General features: G+C 43.6%; 1 protein-coding gene across 2 annotated transcripts in view; it reads left to right on the top strand.

The window, feature by feature from the left end:
• The window catches only part of LOC126281485 (lachesin-like), a 737,825-nt gene that overhangs the window by 423,681 nt on the left and 290,989 nt on the right, over window positions 1-23,155 (top strand). For both annotated transcript variants that reach the window (XM_049980483.1, XM_049980484.1), the window contains exons 3-4: window positions 6,629-6,836; window positions 17,894-18,064. In XM_049980483.1, the coding sequence (XP_049836440.1) occupies window positions 6,629-6,836; window positions 17,894-18,064 (379 nt within the window). The remainder of the gene's footprint in view (window positions 1-6,628; window positions 6,837-17,893; window positions 18,065-23,155) is intronic.

Below are 23,155 nucleotides of genomic sequence, written 5' to 3'. Positions count from 1 at the left end.
GTCATCCACTGTAGTAGCAGCTCTTGGGCGGCCTGAGCGAGGCATGTCATCGACAGTTCCTCTCTGTATCTCCTCCATGTCGGAACAACATGGCTTTGGTTCACTCAGAGATGTCTGGACACTTTCCTCGTTGCGAGACCTTCCTGGCACAAATTAACAATGCGGACGCTACCGATCCGCGGAATCGACCATCTAGGCATGGTTGAACTACAGACAACACGAGGCGCTTACCTCCTTCTTGGTGGAATGACTGGAGCTGATCGGCTGTCGGACCCCCTCCGTCTAATAGGCGCTGCTCATGGATGGTTGCTTACATATTTGGGCGTGTTTACTGACATCGCTGAATAGTCATAGACACTGTGTCTGTGGTACCGTATCCACAGTCATTGTCTATCTTCAGGAGTTCTGCAAACCGTTTGATGCAAAAGTTTTTTTGATGTCCGTATTTCTGCCGTTTCTGTGTCATCTTCCGTTTCAATGCCTTTATGGTCAGAGTGTTTCTGAACAGATGTCTTCAATCCCTTTACACATTTAACTTAAGATTAAACTTATTAGGGGCTTCTGTCATATCAGTAGACAGAGTTTTACTTTCGAATTCATTCTACATCTACATCAATACTCCGCAAGCCACCTGACAGTGTGTGGCGGAGCGTGTTACGAATGGCTCTCCTTAGTCAAAGTTTGGCTTTGATTAATTTTTATTTGTCTGTTATGATTTCGTAGGAGCTTTCTAAAATGGCTGTAGAGCCACGGATGGGACATTGCCATATTTTACAAGTCTGCTTGGCACATACATGTCTACAGCACACTATATAATGCTCTTGACTTTTGTCCATTGTTACTCAATACTGTTAGTGCCGATCGCTCAGGTAACCTGTAATCTTGGTATTGTCTCTCCTGCTAAATGAAAAGATGTTCCTGTCGTTCTTTGTATTTCTGTTTGCAGCCTTATTAAGTGATGCTCCAATGTTCTTACGATCACTGATTCCTGTTTCTAAACTATCTGCTGTTTCTCACCAGCAGACCTTTGATGCAACCTTCACGAGTCAGTTATATGATTATGGTAATTTTCCGATAGTCAATTTAAAACAATTTCAAAGTATTCTCTGTCCCTGCAACCACTTCCTCCTCCCACCTCCAAAAAACAACTGAGTCTCCCCGTCTATGCTGGTATGTTGAAGTCTCCACTTAATACCATCCACATGCTACAACATGACCAGAAAATTTATTTGATATATTGTCCAAGTTTCTCAGAAAAAGTTCCGCCACTACTTTTCCCGATCAGGCGATTCTACAAAAACGTCCGATGATAGTGTTTGTTCCATCTTTAATGATTGCTTACAACAACAATATTTGGTATTTGGACTCTACGGATCTCACTTCAAATTACCGCACTTTTATGCCTATAAACATACGTCCAACACCAGAATTCAACCTATCATCGCGAAATACAGGGTGAAAATTATTGAAATATATGAAAACAGACGTAAATTAATTACAAACTAAGGCAAGGACACAGTTTAGTCAACATGTAAACGTCACTACAGATATTCGGAATTAGGTTATGATATGTTCGATAAGCCCGCCATCTTTGGCGATGATGTGGCGCAGACGAACAATGAAATTCTGCGCCACTTCCTGTGGTGTCGGAATGTTGGTGATGTCGATGAACCCCTGAATGACTGTTTTCAGCTCAGCGATGGTTTTGGAGTTATTACTGTACAACTTGTCTTCAATGTAGCCCCACAAAGAGTCGCACACGTTCAGATCCGAAGAATATGGTGGCCGGACATTGCACACTACACAGCCAGCAATTGAGGTTGAAGGGACTTCTCGACCACGAAATGCGGATTCTCATTCCCCCAATTTTGCTTATTGACGAACACAACCAAATGAAGTTGGGCTACGTACTAGAGCAAACCATGCATGCGCATACTACAGTAATTCCCGTAATACCCCTTAGCCAACTGTGCAGTTTGAAAGTCCTAAAGCAAACCGTTCAAGAATTACGAAGATTTTACTTCATGTAGTTCAATAATTGTAACCCTTTACATTTCATTCGGAATTAGAAGTTCATTACTATTGAAATTTGATTTCAGACAACTTTCTGTCTGTAGTAATATGTGGACATTGCTAAAGTTTATAAGCGAGACTAATTTCGGGGTCCCCTCGTAGATGCTACTGAAGTTATCTAAAACCACGTTTGCTTTTGCCGAAATGCTATGGCAAATGCTACCCTATCTGGAATAACAACATATCTACATATGAGTTTTTTATGACCGAAATTACTACTAATTTATATATTTCTTTCTCGTTTCTTGAAAGAACCCCGGCGGGCGTGGCCGAGCGGTTCTAGGCGCTTCAGTCTGGAACCACGCGACCACTACGGTCGCAGGTTTGAATCCTGCCTCGGGCATGGATGTGTGTGATGTCGTTACGTTATTTAGATTTAAGTAGTTCTAAGTTCTAGGGGACTGATGACCTCAGATGTTAAGTCCCATAGTGCTCAGAGCCATTTGAACCAATCTTGAAAGAACTAAATTAGTTGGAGGCATACAATTTCTGTACTCGACAAGCCACATTGCGGTGCGTGGCAGAGGCCATTTTGTATGCCAATGTCACTTTCCCCTTTCTTGTTCCAGTCACGAATTGTTCGCGGGAAGAACGATTGCCGGTAAGCCTCCGTGTGGGCTCGGATCTGTTTCATTTTATCTTCATTTTCCTTTTTTATAAAATATCCGTAGGATGAAGTAATGTATTTGTTGGCTCTTCTAGGCACGCTCTCAGATCTTTAACAAAATACCTTGCGAACACCTCTCTTGTGACGTCTGCCACTATACTTGGCTGATCATCTCTGTGACACTTTCTTGCTTACTAAGTGAACGCAAAACGAAACGTGCAGTTTTTCTTTGGATTTTCTCTATTTCTTCTATCAGTCCTATCTGGTACTGGTCCCATATTAATAACCAATAATCAAGTAGTGGTCGGACGAGTGTTTTGTATGCTAATTTCTTTGTTGATGGTCCACATATCCTGAGGAATCTTCCACTGAAGCTCAGTTTGCCATCGGCCTTCCTCGCCATGAATTTCATATGGTCGTCCTTTTCAGATCACTCTGTGCACATACTCTTAGGTGTATTATAGAAGTAACTGCTTCCAGTGATTATTCTGATATTGTGTAATCATACGACAAGCGGTCTTTCGGTATGTATTCGCATTACGCCATATTTGTTTATGTTGACAGTCAATTGCCACTCCCTGCACCAAGCACCAAGCATCAAACGTCGATCCTTCGGAGATCTTCCTGCATTTTGAAACAATTTTCTACCGTTATGACTTCTCTGTGTACAATAGCATCATCCGTGAAAAACTTCATGGAACTTCCGACGTCATCACCTAGGTCACTTATATATGTGTTTAAAGGTATTGACCCTACGGCTATCTCCTGTTATATTTACAAAATACAGGGTGTTTCAAAATGAAAATATATTTCGAATGCATATATTTATTAAACCTTAAGACATAGGTACATTAAACTTCATACACACATTTACGAACCTTTGAAATTCAGATTTCAGATGTTCAATATGTTCTCCACACGAACAGTATCACAGCGATACTCAGATTCCTCCCATACACGGCAAGCACGTCCTTGGTCACTGATGTTATAGCAGTAGGGATCCAGTTATTCAACTCTTCCAGGCTCTGTGAGAGTGGTGGTACATAAACGTTGTCTTTAACGAAACACCACAGGAAGAAGTCAGAGGGTGACTAATCCCGTGACCGTGAAGCCCAGACATGCAAAGTTGCCAGCTCGTTGACGGCGATTCCAACGGTTCGGTAGAGTTTCATTCAGATATTCACGTCCTTGGCGACTCCAGTAAGGCGGTGCCACGTCTTGTTCAAAAATGCAGTTGTCTTCGAGCAGCCTCAGATACAACCAGTTTTGTAACATAGCGAGATACTGCTGACCGTTACACGTATTTCCATCAAAGAGGAATGGGCCGTTAACAGATGATCGGGTTATCGCACAAAAAAAAGACATTGACGTTGGGCGAATCTCGTATATGTTCAATAGCTGCATATGGCCCCAAATTCGAACGCTGTGTCTGTTTACCAGATCACTAACATGGAAAGTCGCTTCATTACTGAACACGATGCGTTCTGCGAAAGTATTATTGTCAGTGGCACCAAAAATCTAATTACAAAATGCCACACGTTTGCGTTTGTCATCAGGATGCATAGCTTGTAACAGCTGTAACTTGTACGGCTTCATAACCAGCCGACGTCTCAAAACACGCCAAATTGTAGGCAGTTGTAGCTCCCGACCGGCACGACGAATTGATTTTGAAGGACTACGTTGGACAGCTGTTCGAATTCGTGCAACATTTTCATCAGGAACACGAAGGCGGCCAGGACTCTTTCCGTTACATACACATCCTGTATCTAGAAACTGTCGATACGATCTGAGAATGTTCCACCAATTCGGAGAATCAATTTGGTACCTGAGCCTGAAACGTCTTTCCACTGTAAACACGGGATTGCACTTCGCAAACTCGACAACGCAAAATGGTTTCTGCTGTGGAGCATCCGTTTAAACATGTGACGTTTACCAACCAAAACAGAAGACAACTGACATCTATCGGCTGTTCAAATAAACCAGACTATGTATTCGTTTCTGCAATAGGCGAGTCGAGACGCAGCGATCGATAGTTTGGACAAAATAATACTTTGTATACGTATATTGGTTTTGAAACACCCTGTACAATGCGTCATGGCGGAACTTTGCAGCAATCCTATAAGGGGACGTGAGGGGAACATGTGACATACACGGCGCTCCACGACGAGTCCACTTTGAGAGCCTAGCCAGTGACTGCAGACAGAGATGTCAGAAAATGGCCACATGTGTACTGCTACTATCACATGGCCTAGATTCAATGGGAGCTGGCATTATGAGATTAAGCAGTAGTTAAAAATCAGCATACACTCCTCTTCGTAGTGAAAATTCATTCTATATCAAAGTTTAATCCTGTTCTTTGCTGCATCATTTCCTCAGGAAGTGATGGTTCCGCATGATATGCAGGGGAACTTAAGTAATGTTGGGAAGGTATGCGATGCGGTACTGGCGGAAACTAATCTGGGAGTGGTTATGAGTCGAATTTCAGCATATGTAGTCTGTGGTGAACTGGGTCGCGAATAGCCAAGGTCGAGTCCGGCACGCAGTTTTAATCTTCAGGACGTTTGACACCTCGTACTGACATTCCGTGGACCACCGGCGGACGGATGCTACATACGGTTTCATGCATGGCCTGTGACCTGTTTTGAAGAATAGCTTGCATCTTTCACACTAACTTGTCACAATCGTGCCACAGCTCTTTTTAGTGCTCTCATACATTCGTGGACTCATGTCTTTTTTTTATAGCTATGAAACGTAAGGTGTTCGAAAATTCTCCTTACAGACTTCTAGGATTGGTAGAGGAGAGTGAGTACATAAAGTTTTGAATGGGAACACTTGTCCGGAAACGTATCGTTTCCGTTCCACGACGATGTCAGTTCAAAAACGTTCAATGTTCAAATGTGTGTGAAATCTTACGGGACTTAACTGCTAAAGTCATCAGTCCCTAAGCTTACACACTACTTAACCTAAATGACCCTAAGGACAAACACACACACCCATGCCCAAGGGAGGACTCGAATCTCCGCCGGGACCAGCCGCACAGTCCGTGACTGCAGCGCCCCAGACTGCTCGGCGAATCTCGCGCGGCGATGTCAGTTCACGTCTGCAGAAGGAAAGAGAAGAGTCTCACCGTTTCTTGTCCTCGTGTCGAATAGGGTAGACGGGATGGGGTGTACTACTTATCCTGGTTGTATGCTAAATTTAATGTGCGAGACTCCTACAGAGACAGATGAAGATCTGCTGGCACAAGTTCTGACCGCCTCACTAGGAAATCAAAAGACATCAGGTGGGATGTGTACCAGAACGGTATCTGTCAGTTACGACAAACCTTTTATAACGCCCTGTTTTCTTATCGACATGACAACTTGTCACGAAACCCAACTTAAAATGAACACGTTTCATAACAAAATTACTTTTTAAGACCTGAAGATGACGGCTAAGGCTGTCGAAACCGGTTATTTTAAATACAGGAATATTTATGCGATCTTGGCTTTAGAATGTTCATAGTCTGTAAGATAGTTGATGGTCGCCACAGCGGGCCGCTGTTGGAATGCATAAATACTGTTCCGTACTTACAGTGTGATGGTTTGATTCTTGTTCTGAAATAATGTAAACATTTAATGTTTAAGTGTAAATACAAACAAATGTGCTTAAGTGATAAACGGATGTTTATCTTTTATTTTGAATTATTACCTAAAAATTGTACTGTGTCATGCCTAATTCACTTCATCGAACAGTAGTGGATGAGTCTAACAACTGAAAAGGAACCATGGTAAAACAGAAACGGTATGTTTTCGGACGTGGGTTCCTACTCAAAATATTATGTGATCCCTCTCCAAGTCTTAGCACTTTGTAATGGGGATATCCGAAAACCCAGTATACAACATGCACGCTCTCTGCGGCTTTTGCTATATCGTTAATTTGCGTGCGTGTGTCTGTTCTGACGGACAGGTGGGGTGGCTGCGAGCAGAGGACCAGACGGTGCTGACCCTCCACGACAAGGTGGTGACGCACAACGCGCGCATCACGTCCACGCACGACAACCAGCGCACGTGGCGGCTGCACATCCGGCACGTGAAGGAGACGGACCGCGGCTGCTACATGTGCCAGATCAACACCAGCGTCATGAAGAAGCAGCTCGGCTGCCTAGACGTGCACGGTGAGTCCACCGGCTGACAACTGTTCCGCGATGCTATCGTTACAATCACTAGAATGCACCTGCAGTCCAATAAATCAGGCTTACATAGGAACAGTACGGTCGTGTCTGAAATTACTTACCACTGCACTTCATGTTAAATCGAAACAAGCCACACTCGTTATGCAGCCATTGCACATCTACCTGCTCACTTTTATTGTTTTATCGATATCATAGTAGTATCTGGTCTTAAGAAAGACCATCCTCTATTACAGAAATTCGCCACTATCATACACTCTGCTCAAGTAATACCACATGCAGGTTCGTTTATGTTCTGGTCGATATGTGGCCAACAGCAATGTCACGTGTACAGAAGCTCTGAACTTATAATCATGACTCACCTCGTAACGGTGGTAGAATCCGAATTTAAACCGAAAGAAACCGGATTCTGGAGATTTAATTCATTTATAGGACAAGTACTGACTTTTATTCAATCTACCGGTTGGTTGTACGCACCTCATGCCTCGCTAAGGCCTCCCAAGGATGACCGCTATCTATGGATTATGCCTCGGAGCAACCCTGACAGCAACGCCACTGTGTTGAATAATGCTTTTCGTGCAGCCAGAGGGCGTCTTGTTACGATTCGAACTGCGCGCAATAGGCTGCCTGATGCGCAACTTCACTTCCGACGTCCATGACGAGGTCAATCTTTGTAAACACGACACCATCCATCGAGGTGCTAGTTCTGCTGGGTTCGCAGGAGAGCTTCTGTTAAGTTTGGAAGGTAGGAGACGATGTACTGGCAGAAGCTGAGAGGACGGGGCGTGAGTCTTGCTTGGGTAGCTCAGTTGGTAGAGCAATAGCCCGCGAAAGGCAAAGGTCCCGAGTTGGAGTCTCGGTCCGGCACACAGTTTTAATCTGCCAGGAAGTCTCATATCAGGGCACACTCCGCTGCACAGTGAAAATCTCATTCCGGTTGAAAATGCGCTCAGAACATGGTTCGACGAGTTCTTCGCATCAAAACCACGTTGTTTCTGGTGTCATTGAATCGGAAAGTTGCCCCAGCGTTGTCAGAGCGTTTTGAGTAATGAAGGAGAATATGTTATTGATTACTAAGTCTCTGTTACGTGCAACTGTTGTGTTTATTAAACTTGTGGAAAAAAGCCACCAACTTAAAGTACTAACCTAATTTTTTTTCAGCATATCCGCGTGCTCACTGATTAATGAACATAATTAAGGTGTTTCAGCCTCCTTCGGTGTATGCAGCCCGCGCTGCATCACTCAGGACGTTGTAAGTTTAATTACAACCAGACCGCATAATGGATGTGTATGACAGTGAGAAAATTACTGTGTTGTATTCGTTGATATTACACAATTAAAAATGAAATCCTAATGTGAAACTTTTTTAAAAATAGTAATGAATGCCGGTATTTTCAAGATAACGTCATTTTCAAGATAACGTCATTCTCAATCAGTAACATGATATCTTGTGTTGCGTTACACAACCACAGAAGATGAAGTGATCAGAAGCACATTACATCTCAAAGAAGCATTCTAATGACCGAACCCGCTCTCAAAACACCCAGTCTTTCCTGTAGACTGAGTACCTTGTGCGACTTATGTGGTAATTTAATGTAGAGAAGGCTCTAGGGGACATAACAAAAAATCCCAATGACCACTATGGAAACAATCATGTGGCCATCAGTCCATCAAAGATACAAGCTGCGACATTACATTTGCGAAACGAAGAAGTGGGATGAAATGTAAGCGTCATCTTACATGGAAACACATAGCCAATTACAGACTCTCCAACCTACGTCAGCGTCGCCCTTAATAGGATAATCAGCCTTAAGCATTACTGTAGAAGCTTGAAACATATAACTCAGATTAAACACAATTTGTTAAATAAACTCTCCAGGTCGCCGCAGGGAGCAAATTACGTAGTTATGTTGACTTTAAGTCTTGCGCTGTGCTTTTCTACAGTTGAATGTGTAGAATCCGTTTTGACTCACTCGCTTTAGGCGAAAAAGGTTTTCATTGCACAATACTTGGAGGGTTGTCGCTGACTGCCGCAAAACCACTTATGTCTCCCGGCTATCAGCATAATCATATTTATCCTGGCAGCTTTCTCCCTCAGCTCCTGACTGATTTTATTTGAAGTATTTTGACTTTTTCTGAGCATTCCTCTGTGAACTTTCGTCTGAGCAACCAATTGGAATTTGCTCTCTGCCTCCTTAACAAGTCATTGAAGCCGCTTTGCATAACATGTTTCCTTTACAGGCAGCAGGTAATCGTCGCCGCACGCATTCCAGGCTATTTTTTCCGTCATATTTCCAATTTTTTCTGTTGTAGCTCAAATGTATCATCCCAAAAGACTGGAACACAAATCGAAGCTAGCGATGATGTCATTAATGAGTTCGTAAATATAATGATGTAAAAAAAAATTGCAACTCCACGAAGAAATGGGGACAAAAACGAAAGTTGTTAGACTTTTTTTCTACATCCATCCAGATTTCGCACCAGTCGTATAAGATTGGCGCTAGTAGCGCAACCATAAGGATGCAAATCATGTTTGCTTTAAATATGATCTGTAACGGTCGTGAGCTTGTTACGTTTGAGACTTACGTGGTGAGTGGATTGACAAAGATGCCATTATCAACACCTCACTGATTTTGAACAAGGTCGTATAATAGGGTTACGAGAAGTTGGATGATCCTTCTGTGATTGTAGCCACTGTACATGAGTGCTGCTAGCGGTGGTCACGGGAATGTACGGTTGCAAGATCAGTCTTCGAAAGGCCACGTAGAACTTCCGAGAGGGAAGACCATCGCGTTTGGCGTATGGCTTTGGTTCCACGCACACCATCTGCAACAGGAATTTGAGTAGCAATTGGCACCACAGTGAGACAACGAACTGTTACAAATCGGTTACTTCATGGACTTGTGGCGTGCATTCCATTGACCCCCTAACCACCACTGTTTGGGACTTCAGTGGTGTCAAGTGAGAGCTTATTGAAGGGCAGGTTGGGGGTGTTCTGTTTTCTGAAGAAAGTAGGTTCTGCCTCGGTGCCAATGATGATCGTGTGTTAAATAGAAGGAGGCCAGTTGAGTCCTGCAACAAACCTACCTGCGGGTGGACACACTGGACATACACCTGGAGTGATTTCTTACGACATCGGGAGCAGTCTCCTGATTACCCCACACACCCTGACTGCAAATTTGTATATCCATCTGTATATCCACCTGTTGTGCTACCAGTCGTGAACAACATTCATGGCCGTCTTTTCCAACAGGATAACGCTTGTTCACATACCGCTGTTGTAAACCAACATGCTCTACAGACGGCTGACCCGTTGCCCTGACTTGCTCGATCACCATATCTGTCTTTAATCGAACACATAGGTGACATCGTCGGATGACAACTCTACATCTACATCCATACTCCGCAAGCCACCTGACGGTGTGTGGCGGAGGGTACCCTGAGTACCTCTATCGGTTCTCCCTTCTATTCCAGTCTCGTATTGTACGTGGAAAGAAGGATTGTCGGTATGCTTCTGTGTGGGCTCTAATCTCTCTGATTTTATCGTCATGGTCTCTTCGCGAGATATATGTAGGAGAGAGCAATATACTGCTTGACTCTTCGGTGAAGGTATGTTCTCGGAGCTTTAACAACAGCCCGTACCGAGCTACTGAGCGTCTCTCCTGCAGAGTCTTCCACTGGAGTTTATCTATCATCTCCGTAACGCTTTCGCGATTACTAAATGATCCTGTAACGAAGCGCGCTGCTCTCCGTTGGATCTTCTCTATCTCTTCTATCAACCCTATCTGGTGCGGATCCCACACTGCTGAGCAGTATTCAAGCAGTGGGCGAACAAGCGTAGTGTAACCTACTTCCTTTGTTGTCGGATTGCATTTCCTTAGGATTCTTCCAATGAATCTCAGTCTGGCATCTGCTTTACCGACGATCAACTTTATATGATCATTCCATTTTAAATCACTCCTAATGCGTACTCCCAGATAATTTATGGAATTAACTGCTTCCAGTTGCTGACCTGCTATTTTGTAGCTAAATGATAAGGGACCTATCTTTCTATGTATTCGCATCACATTACACAACTCCTGCGTCCTCCACAAAAAATAATAACCGTTTCTATATTTACCGACCAACTGCAATCTGAACTGTGATCGAGCACCTGTAAGACAGAATACATGCGCGTTTAAGTGCTTGCTTTCAACATTTTGTAATTACACCGTTTACTAATGAATCAGCATTTGACATTTCCACTGGCTTACCTCGGGCTACATTAACCTGTGATCTCGAAACGTTACTCAGCTACATACGTACCGTAGACAAAGTATTCCCAAAATTATAATTTTTTGTTGTTAACTACTTTTTGTCGTCAGTGTAGCTTTCTGCATCAAGTTCATTTGGTTTTCATTCCAAAGCAGATGCCTCAGCCTATTATAGAAGTGTCTTAAATATCCTATTTCTCTCAGTCGAAAGTTAGAGAGGACTACCACTGGCTATAAATAACTGCTAAGTCAAGTAAAATCCTACGACATACCTTCCTTTGGGTATCTATAGAGGACTGGTTATGGAATGATACACCTTCCAGAATGAGATTTTCACTATGCAGCGGAGTGTGCGCTGGTATGAAACTTCCTGGCAGATTAAAACTGTGTGCCGGACCGAGACTCGAACTCGGGACCTTTGGCTTTCGCGGGCAAGTGCTCTACCAACTGCGCTACCCAAGCGCGACTCACGCCCCGTCCTCACAGCTTTACTTCTGCCAGTACCTCGCCTCCTACCTTCCAAACCTTGCAGAACTAGCACTCCTGAAAGAAAGGATATTGCGAAGACATGGCTTAGCCACAGCCTAGGGGATGTTTCCAGAATAAGATTTTCACTCTGCAGGGGAGTGTGCTCTGATATGAAACTTCCTGGTAGATTAAAACTGTGTGCCGGACCGAGACTCGAACTCGCGACCTTTGCCTTTCGCGGGCAAGTGCTCTACCAAGCAATTCGAAAGGTAAACTACTTTGTTTACCTTCACTACGTTACCTCTGACACTATCGTATGGTAGGTACTGACGAAGAATAGTCGAGTGTAGGTCAGTGTCAATAATCGTCTATGTTAGTCCCGGGAGCCCATTTCCTATTATTTCAGATCTGCAACTAACTCTAAGTAAGCACGCTTTTATATATACATTATCTTGGAATTTAAAAATAAAATTAAATATACGCCAAAATAGATAAATTTTCTGCATCATCTGTAAAATTGCCCAATTTGCAGCTAGGGTGATTTTCAAGCACGTATACGTAAGTTCCGCTTAATTTTAAAAGTGTACTAGCTATCTATTACAATGCAAAATGAAGCTGGAAGCTTAGAATACATGCTTGACTATGATCCAAGTTCGAAATTGGCGGATCACACAGATAATAACAAGAATACAGCGTACCTGGATCATGTTTTCGTTTTCAAAACACGTTTAGGCTGTGGACGCCCACAAAAATAAACTTTTGAACTTTGTTACTCAACAGATGAGCAACCTGCACTTCCATAACACTTGGTCAGCCATCGACCAGAAAAATACACACAGCCGTACAGTTTTTATTTCAGTTAGACGATGTGAAAAGCATGAGTGCTTCCACTCATCCTTTTCAGATATTCTAACTGAAATAAAAACTGTACGGCTGTGTATATTTTTCTGGTCGATGGCTTACGAAGTGTTATGTAAGTGCAAATTGCTCATCTCTAGAGTTTCGAATGTATCCAAAAAGATATTCTTACGATATATCCTTTTCATTCTGTACATGCTCCGGTCGCGGTAGTCTACAATGTTCGCTGCAATGTGTCACTTACCTGTTAACAAGAACGTAAATATCACGTTACAGTGATATTTTAGGACACACTTCTATGAAAGTATCTGCATTTTGTGTATTAATTAGAGAGTCATTGCACGGCCGTGTAGGTTTGGACCAATCTGTGGAAAGTAAGTGCAAGCCTTCAGAACAGGCTCATAAAAGTCGTATTCTAAATATACGTTAAAGACAGGGGCACTTCTGTCACCGACCGTCCATCAGTACGTTGCTTTTATAGTACCATAAACCCGTCCTTAAGCTGACTACCAGCGTGTTGTAGAGGTTTCTGTAGTAGAATTAAATGCACCGGGATTGCTCTCGTCGCCATTTTATAAATACTAGTGGAATAAAATCTATCCTGAAGGGGAGAATGGTTTTCTGTGTAAGTCAAACGCTCAAGCTAATGAAGACTCGTTGCAGGAAATCCGAAGGACAACCTAATTTCCAGAGAAAACTGTGATTATAGTCGATGCACTATTGGTACACTGTTAGTGGACGTTAGTGTGGTCAACGGCTTGTACTCTGCTTGAGATCCTCCCAATGAGATGTCAGTGTCTATAGAGGATTGGCAGCCCATTGTTTCTCAAGAGCCGAAACAAGAAAAAGTAAGCACGTTTGATGCTGACTTCTGGAGAGACGATAGACGTCCCATTGGGTTTAGATCGGGACTCGCATATTACTGGGCACAAACCACTGGCTCAGAGATGCAGTCTTATGACGAGTGCACTGTTATGTCTCTGAAACGGTTCTATCCCTTACGCAGTACGCAATGATGTTAAATGTGTTCATATCCTTCTGTATATAATGATATCTTAAGCGTAATGAGGGGAGCACACCCTAATAACGAAAAACATTTACATAAAGTAACACCACCTCATATTTCATTGTTGGCAGTACAGATAATGGCAGATAGCGTTGTCCAGGCAATCGAAAATCCCAAAAAGCCCCTTTCATTAGACTGACACAGCATATAGCGGGACTCGTCACTCTAAATCACTCGTTTCCAGTCATCCAATGTCCCTCTTTACGCCACCTAGAACGTCGCTTAGCACTGACTCCAGAGATGAGGAGCTGCCCGACCGCTGGACTCCAATCATTTTAACTCCATGCACACAGTCATTGTGCTACGTGCGTTGCAGGAGGTAGCTTTCCAACTGATTTCATATGATTTCTTTCCAATCATCTGTGGTGCTTACGGTCCCTATGCGTCAGCACACGTGGTCTGCCTGGTCTTGATTTAGCTTTGGTTGATGCTCCTTGTTTCCACTTCACGATCACATCGGCAAGAATCGACTTAGGCAGCTGTAGAAGGATTGAAACATCACTGATGGGTTTGCTGCTGAGGTGGCATCCAATGACTAGCCTATGTTCGGAGTGACTTAGTGCTGAAGACTGACGCATCTTCCCGTTACTGCTTTACTGCTAACAACACGCCCATTCTTCTCCCCCTCCCTCCTCGTTTTGTCATCTTACGCTGGCGGGTTTGTCTGTCGTTATACCCAGTGTCGTTATACGTTTCGTCAGATAGTGCAACCAAATGGCCGCTACTGTATTAGTTACTTTTGAGATATCAGTTTGTTAACTTCCCTATTTAGCACAACGCTGCATAAAGTTGTTTGGAATAACTGAAACGTTTCAATGTGAGGCGTTCAATGGAATCTGCTGAGCTGCCTGCAGCCTATCTGTACTGACTCCAGAACATTATGACCGCCTTCCAGATAACCGTTATGGTCAATTTTTGGCACGAATAACAGCGGCAGCGCGTCGTGGCGTGAGAGCAATAAGTCCTTTACATGTCGCTGGAAGGAGTAGGCACCACACCTGCACTCGTAAGTCACCTAATTCCAGTAAATTCCGGGGAGGGGGTCGATCAGCTCCGATCCCACATTGAAACACACCCCAGATATGTTCGATCGGTTGCAGATCAGGATCAGTGGATCTCGCCACTGTGTTCCCCGAACCACTCCATTACCTTGGCCTTTTGAAATGGCGTATAATCTTCCTGAAAAACGCCACTGCCGGCGGAAAACTTGATCGTCATGAAGCGGTGTAAGTAGTTTGCAACCAGTGTACAACACTGCTGCCTTGTACGATCTCCACGGTGAATGTTCTCCAGAGTGTAATGGGACGACGCCAGCTGGTCATAGTACGTCAATAAAGGTGACAAGAAACTGTTCCTCACCGAGACGACGGATTCGCGACGGATTCCTATTGGCATGATGAAGTAGGTATGGAGATTCATCAGACCACGCAACGCTCTGCCACTGCGACAACACCCGATGCCGAAGGTCACGTGCCCATCTCAGTCGATGATGCCGATGTCGTGATGGTCACATTGGCACATGCGTGGGTCGTCGGCTGCGGGGGCACATCGTTGGAGTGTTAGGTGCACTGTTCGTTCAGGCACACATGTGCTCTGCCCAGCCTTAGAGTCTGATGTTAGCTCCTGTCCTGTTTTCTACAGTGTGCCCAGCCTACGATGTCCAACATCTGTAATGAGGGGTGATCTCTCAGCTCCACAACATCTGGACTTAGTTTTAACCTTGGTAGTGGAAGAGACTCACCAGTCCTCGAACATCCGATAAGTCGTGCAGTTTCCGAAATGCTCGCACCGAGCCTCCGTGCCATCACAGTCGCCCCCGGTCAAACTTAGATACCTCGTACGCTTTCCCCATTGTACACTCTGACAGCCTGCCCACTGATACTACATGCTCCGTGCGTGTGCCTGACTAACAGTCGTCCCACGCCAGGTCATGGGTTTATATCGATGAGAAGGATGAGCAGCGGAGTATTTAAAGACAGCCACAGTGGCACTTTTATAGACAAATATTTTCATTTCTCAATGTATCGGTTACATTTCCTACATCTATAGCTATAAATAGTGCATATATAGTCCTGGGTTTCCTTCTCCATTTCTTTATCGCGTTCCGTGTTATATTCCTGTGTCTCCGTTTGCTTTTCCTTGTGTCATTAACTAGAGAGATTCTGTGAATTTCTGTGTTTGGTGCTCCTATATACTTTGGTTCGAGTGCACAGATTCGTTTTGTAGTTTTGGTTGCTTAGTCAACTTTTGTGCAGAGACAAAGTATCTTTGTCTGTGTTAAAGAGACATTAGGGAGACTGGTATTTTCTCTGCCCATTTCCAGTTCTGCCTGCGAACCTCTGTCCGGTAGCGTGGAACACCACTGTCCACTGGGTCATCGGAAGGTGAGACAGTCTGCTCTGGTCATCTCTTATAAGTTTATTTTGTTGGAATGTATAAAGATTTGGTGGAGACAGATGCTTATACGTTTCTTAGAAGTATATCTATAGTAAATCATACAACAGTATGTATTTCATTTAGGGTTGGGTTGGGATGTTTGGGGGAGGAGACCAGACAGCGAGGTTCGAAAATGGCTCTGAGCACTATATGACTTAACTTCTGAGGTCATCAGTCCCCTAGAACGTAGAACTACTTAAGCCTAACTAACCTAAGGACGTCACATACATTCATGCCCGAGCAGGATTCGAACCTGCGACCGTAGCAGACAGCGAGGTAATCGGTCTCATCGGATTAGAGAACGATGAAGGAAGTCAGCCGTGTCCTTTCGAAGGAACCATCCCGGCATTTGCCTGGAGTGATTTAGGTAAATCACGGAAAACCTAAATCGGAATTGCCGGCCGCAGGATTGAGCCGTCGTCTTCCCGAATACGAGTCCAGTGTGCTAACCACTGCACCACCTCGCTCGGTGAATTCCATTTAGGAAGTGCGATGTTGCTTCTTAATATTTCTGTTATTTACCACGGTTCGTAGTCCTACCGCTACTTAGCGATGGAAGGTGCGTGGTTCTTCAGTAAGGGTGTGTAATTCAAGCACGACTAGGAACTATTGTGTAAATTGAAGGTGGAGGGGGAGAAAGGAAAGGAAAGGGATTACTGATGCCAGCTGCTCCGAGACATTACGCGGAATCAGCGGCGAAGATTGGAAATGTGAGCCAGATCGGGATCCGAACGTGGGATCTCCTGCTTTCTAGGCAGCTGCGTTAACCACAGCGCTACCCGGGAGACAGTATAACGGTAAATGCGCGCACTGTTTCAGCACGCCTCACAGCTGATTCACATTGCAGAGCCTGTATACAGAGAGAGTGGCCATAGGCAAAGTTGCCCGTGATTGGTTTATTAGCTTTGGCGCCGTTTTTCTGCCAAGCGTCTCTCGAGCTTCTTATGTTCGCCGTGCTTTTGAGTTGAAGTTCAGAGGATCTTTGGAAACGATTAAAAGGTACTTGAATCATTGAGAGACTTGTTATGCGTTGTGCATGCATGTTCGATTAAGTTGTATATCGTTTTTAGTACGTAATTAGCGTTTGAGATCTCAAATACGAGTTGAAATAGTGAAGCGTTTTGCGATGAAGTCGGTAGGCCTACATGTTTGAAGTAAACACGTTAGTAATTGTATAGTATTTTTTTGACATCAGTAATTCGTTCTGCAGACGTTCGTAGACGATGCTAGGTTCTGCTGCATTTAGTTGTAAAAAACTGCTTACGACTTTTATTCATGTGACATAATAGAGGCACGTTAAATTTTTAGCGTTATGCACTTCCGATACAAAACGAATGCTATACACTTTTTTTTATTTACGTTACTTTCATTGCAATATGTGTAGTAAATGAACTTTAAAATAAAAATTAAAATAATTTTTACAGCCACTGTATCATATTTTCCTGTGCTGTACGTAGTAGGCTACTATGAGTATATTATAACTGTAAAGAAAGGCCTTTAACGAATGATTTCGCCATATTGTCTTGTGCTTTTGATTCGGTGAGTGTGTACTCCACTACTGGCCATTCAAAAGTCCCACCCACAGTTTGGCAGAAAAATTGGCCAAAAAATCGTCCGGTTGGCCACTATCTCCCTATACAGGCTTTCTAATCCACATTCCCACATAGCTCCACCGATGTGCAGTCCCTCTCCATTTCCTCTATGCTCGCTAATCTGAGACTCCAGCATCCGCACTGAAGAAGGTGGATTCATTGCTCATCTATGTCACGACCAAAAGAACAGACATCATCCATTCATATAACTCACATTTTTCTCGAATTGAGGTCCCCTATCCTCTTCAGACATTATGAGGTTGTTTTTCGTAATCCTGTGCAGTTTTCATGAAATGACTACTCTAATGAGATGGATATGGTGATAGCCTGTGTGCTGAGCGAGCGGTCCGCCCGTCCGTGTGCCCGCAGTGCCGCCGGACATCGTGAACGACGAGACGAGCACCGACCTGGCGGTGCAGGAGGGCGAGAACGCAACGCTGGTTTGCCGCGCCACCGGACACCCGCCGCCGCGCATCGCCTGGAGGCGCGAGGACGGACAGCCCATCCTGCTGCGCCGCGGCCCGCGCGACTCCATCAAGGGTGAGCGAACACCGCGTCACAGCCGCCGCGCCACGAGTGTCGCTGCGATCAGAATGAATTTTCTTCTCTCTGTTACCGAACTTTCTGGCAGATTAAAATAGTGTGCCGGACATGGCTAGAACCTGGGGCATTTCCCCATCGCGGGCAACTGTCCCACCGATTGATCTACCCAAGCACGAGTCACTACCCGTACTCATAGCTCTACATCCGCCACTACCTCATCCCACAACTCCCAAACTTCAAAACCTTTATAAAGTGATTTTTATCTTCATAATATGAATATTTATGTATGTCATTGGAGAGAGAGAGAGAGAGAGAGAGAGAAATTGATTTTTGATTGAGATTTTTACTTTAAGTCGTAACCGGTACTTGATTTTTGGTTGCTGCCTCCTTGAATGATCAGCTTCTGAACCAGTTGGTGACGTATTACAATTTGGGGGAAGGTATTGTTCTTTAAGGTTTAAAATACAACTCTGTTACTTGGCCGTATTGCGGATAGCTTTGAGCCCAAGTTTTGTCCGCTTTTCATACCTAAGGGACCACTGTTGTACGTAAATAAGATCAAACAGCAGTCTGCTGTTCATGAGAAAAGGAGATTGCTTAACACACAAACGTCCTTCAAACTACACGTCCTACTACATCAAAATTGGTCAGTGGAGTTCAGCACCATACTATTGTACAAGAACATAATCCAGTTACTGGAATCAAGAAATTATGATTCAAATGGTTCAAATGGCTCTGAGCACTATGCGACTTAATAGCTGTGGTCATCAGTCGCCTAGAACTTAGAATTAATTAAACCTAACCTAAGGACATCACACACATCCATGCCCGAGGCAGGATTCGAACCTGCGACCGTAGCAGTCGCACAGTTCCGGACTGCGCGCCTAGAACCGCGAGACCACCGCGGCATGCAAGAAATTATGAGAGGTTGTTACTTACTGAATGAAAACTATAGTGAATGCATTTCTTATCCTGTATTTTAGTGAACTTTGTACACTTACAATTCTGTCGATTGATAGACGGAAACGACAACGAAGTTCACCTCCTTTTCCTAAAACAAGATATTTATATTCCTTATTTCCAGAAATTTTGTGCCCATAAATCTTTGGCAAATCTTACGCATACTTTACTCGGGTTTATCACTAAAATATCGATTCTCATTAAATGTAACAGTATGTACTGAGCGACGGCCTAGCAATACGCCGGCCGCGGTGGTCTCGCGGTTCTAGGCGCACAGTCCGGAACCGTGAGACTGCTACGGTCTCAGTTTCGAATCCTGTCTCGGGCATGGATGTGTGTCATGTCCTTAGGTTAGTTAGGTTTAAGTAGTTCTAAGTTCTAGGGGACTGATAACCACAGCAGTTGAGTCCCATAGTGCTCAGAGCCATTTGAACATAGCAATACGTCCTCTTTCCACAAGACACAGATTAACAGTTCTCTTTTTTTATATTTTTTTTAGAGTCCATGCTCAAATATCCACAACTACTGTCGTTGAGGGGATTGCGCGCTAAAGAGTTTGTTGCTTTCCAGCTGCGCTTCACTTCACTTCAAGTGGCTTTTGAATCAAATTTACACTTACGGTATTTACATACATTACAGAGTTTTTCTCAGAATAAAATAAGACACAAATTAGCTTTAAAAGAAGGGGAAGTGAGGCTCACATAACTTTAAAACCTCTGCATACCTTGCAGGAGTAGCACTCTTGAAAGAAAGGGTGTTGTGGTGACGTTGCAGCAGTTCGGCACGCAGGTTTAATCTTCCAGGAAGTTTGAAGTCATCAGGAAATTTTACTCTCCACCTCCGTCCATCCACACTTTTGGCTTCATTTTGCAATGTCCCTAGAACATGCAGAAAGAGCAGTGACAAGTAGAATGAACGGCGCACTCCGCCCCATCCCCTGTCCCTCTCAGATAATGAATGAGTAATAATTCGGCAAATGCTAATAAAGACAACGTCTAAAGTTGAATTGGTGCAAAAGATAACTGAATTTTTCGGGGGGCCAACATGTGTTAGACAGGAAGACGGTCTATCCCCTATTTTGTTCACCAGTGCCCTTAAAAAATTCATCAGAGAATGAGAATAACAAATCACAATATATTGATTGACAACCAGATGTGGTTTTGCTACAAAACAGTTATCTAGTAATTCAGTTTTTAACATTTCCTGACGGTTTTGCAACAAGGAAAATGAACATTTCAGGAAGAAACGTCCTCATTTATCCAACGCACTGTACATACTGCAAAACTTACGGAAGAAAGTTTTTTCGTAGTGTGTGACTGTCAAGTAATATAGCTAGCAGAAACTTGGGCCATACACGAACTGCAACCGTGCAGTAAAAAAGGCAACAGAGAAACGCGCAATGAGACGAACAGAAATGACATTTTCAAAAAAATGGTTCAAATGGCTCTAAGCACTATGGGACTTAACAACTGACGCCACCAGTTCCCTTGACTTAGAACTACTTAAACCTAACTAACCTAAGGATATAACACACATCCATGCCCGAGTCAGTATTCGAACCTGCGACCATAGCAGCAGCGCGGTTCTAGACTGATGCGCCTAGAACCGCTCAGTCACAGCGGCCGGCTTACATTATTATTCAGAGACAATAATCACACTGTAATCACCATGATTCACGATGGTCCGTTGCTCATTATAAAAGGCAGGATATAGTCCTTAACGGGCAGTGTGGCCATCACGGACTGCAATGAATGTTCTGCAGCGTGCTCCGATCCTGGCCACAAGGTTGGTAGATATTTCGTGTGGAAGAATATTCCATTCATCCATAAGCGCGGATGAAATTTGCTGATTGGTCTATGGTGCGTGTGTACGTGCGAAAATACGCCTCCCCAAAGCATCCCACAACTTCTCGATGGGATTTAAGACGAGAGAACTGGAAGTTCAGTCCATTCGCCGAATATCCTCTCCTTATAACAGTTCATCCGCCTGTGCATTGTCGGTACAAAGAAGAGCAATAGCAACGATAAAGAAAGCAAACATTGCATTATATCTACACCAACAGTACTGAAGTTGCCATTCCGTCAGAGATTAACCTAAGGAGTTTCTTAGAGTGAAAACGAAATGGCAGAAGAAATATTAGCGTTTCTACAAGATAAGGCACTGGAATGTGTGGTGTCGTATACGCTAGACTGTGCGGCCGATGTACATGAGGAGTACAATGACAATCATACCTATTTAACAAGTTAAAGTGATACTGAAACAGGTGTCGAGCCATGTAGCTCATAATCTTTGTCGGGCTGGGAGACACAAATCCCGTCTCCAGTGTAACTTATAAAAGACAACAGAATCTTTTCCCAACGAGCGGGTACTAAAGATACCGCCTCGTATTAAAAAAATATGAACACATTTCGAGTAAGTCCACAGCAATATGGCCGTCTATTACATAGAAAATACCTGCGGATATTCAAGTGAGGACAGTGAAAAATAATTTGGAAATTTGTTGTAAGGTCTAATGTGACCAAACTGCCGAGGTAATCGGTCGCTAACCTTACGTACTACTTAAGTTAACCCAAGCTAATTTACTCTAAGGACAACACATACACCCATTCCCGAGGGAGGATTCGACCTTCCGACGGGGGGCAGCACCGCGGACCGTGCAAGGCGCCTGAGACCGACCACGCGGCAGGAGGACAAATCACACGTCTTACAAGAACTTTCAAGGCTACTCGATACAATACATAGGATGTACATGATAGCAACATACTTCGTTACGCATATCACACTGCACTCGACATAAATTACAGAGAGTTCAAGGGAAGCAGTGGTTGGTTGTTTAACTTCAAACAGTGCTACAGAATTGGCAGACGCATTATAAGGTAATTTCAAACAAAGCGTCAACTTGACGATACACAGCAAATTGCATATGAGATAAACAAACACATCCCACCGCTCAATAACGAATTTGTTTTCAACTCTGACCAGTTGGGATTGGAACAGAAAATACATGGGAAGGAACACTGGAAATTAGAGTTGCATCAGAACAACCAAAGTCAGTGCCTTAACGTGTTCTTATACAATTTGCCGTTTGTTAATCTGGATAAATAATTGGATGAAAAGCTATTCTTTGTGCTATGTGATGTTGGAGGTGTACTGCCCACTAAGATTCTTTCTCGTAGGACTGATCTTGCAATGGCAGTCAGGAATATTTACAACAGGTAAGGGTGGGAAACTGGGAGTAAGAGAAGTGCAGTTATGTTATGAGTACTGCTTTTGGCCGATAGCTGATCAAAATAAATTGCTTTAACTTTATTCCTGGTATGGGGATAAGAATCATACTCCTTTAGAGCAAAGGACTTCGCCTTTGATCTTGATGCTGAGAAACTTTGTGATCAGTGTGGCGTGCAATTTTTCAGTCGGTGCTCATGCTGCAAAGTTAATGGTTCGTTTCGAACATGTATTGAACATCGACGCAGTTTCTTTTGTGAAGTGTAATACATACGTGCCGTAGACTGCTCATCTCTGCACCTCAGCGACTTTCATTTTCTGTGACCCTCTAGATGCACATGGTGAGTCATTTGCAGATAACAATTTAAATGAGCTTTACTAAAAATTGAACTTGCTACTTTGCATTCATTGGGTTTCTTCTGAGATACAAAAGTAGCAACTTAAGTTTTCAAAGGTAACTCTCATAGTTAGTCATGGAGGCAGTGATAGTCGGCACAAATTCGACAGATGATCTTAAATTCGGGAAGACATTTACTATAGTTATTTTGGTCTTGAGATTGGGACTTGATGCCGACATCATCTAGAGCAAAATTTCTGCACACATTCATCGACATCACGGATGCAAATTTTACTAAAACTTCCACATTTGTTCCCTTGGTCGTCCTTCCTAACAGTGTGGAACAATCCTCGTGCATCAGGTAAAACCTGTAATGTTTTCTATGTTTCAATGAATTAGGATAATTTCGTTACATTTCTTCTTCTTCATCTGTTTTCTGCTCTTGTCGCTAGTCATTCGCATCCCTCTCTTGGCCTATCCATTTGTATTTCACTATCTTCACCCATAGCAAAACCACACTACTAAGGAAACAGCGCCCATTTAATGATTACCACGTTCCACACTGC

Source organism: Schistocerca gregaria, chromosome 7, assembly GCF_023897955.1.
Source record: "Schistocerca gregaria isolate iqSchGreg1 chromosome 7, iqSchGreg1.2, whole genome shotgun sequence".
NCBI classification, from domain to species: domain Eukaryota; kingdom Metazoa; phylum Arthropoda; class Insecta; order Orthoptera; family Acrididae; genus Schistocerca; species Schistocerca gregaria.
Note: the sequence above shows the minus strand (reverse complement) of the source record. Positions and strands in the feature narration are given on the sequence as shown.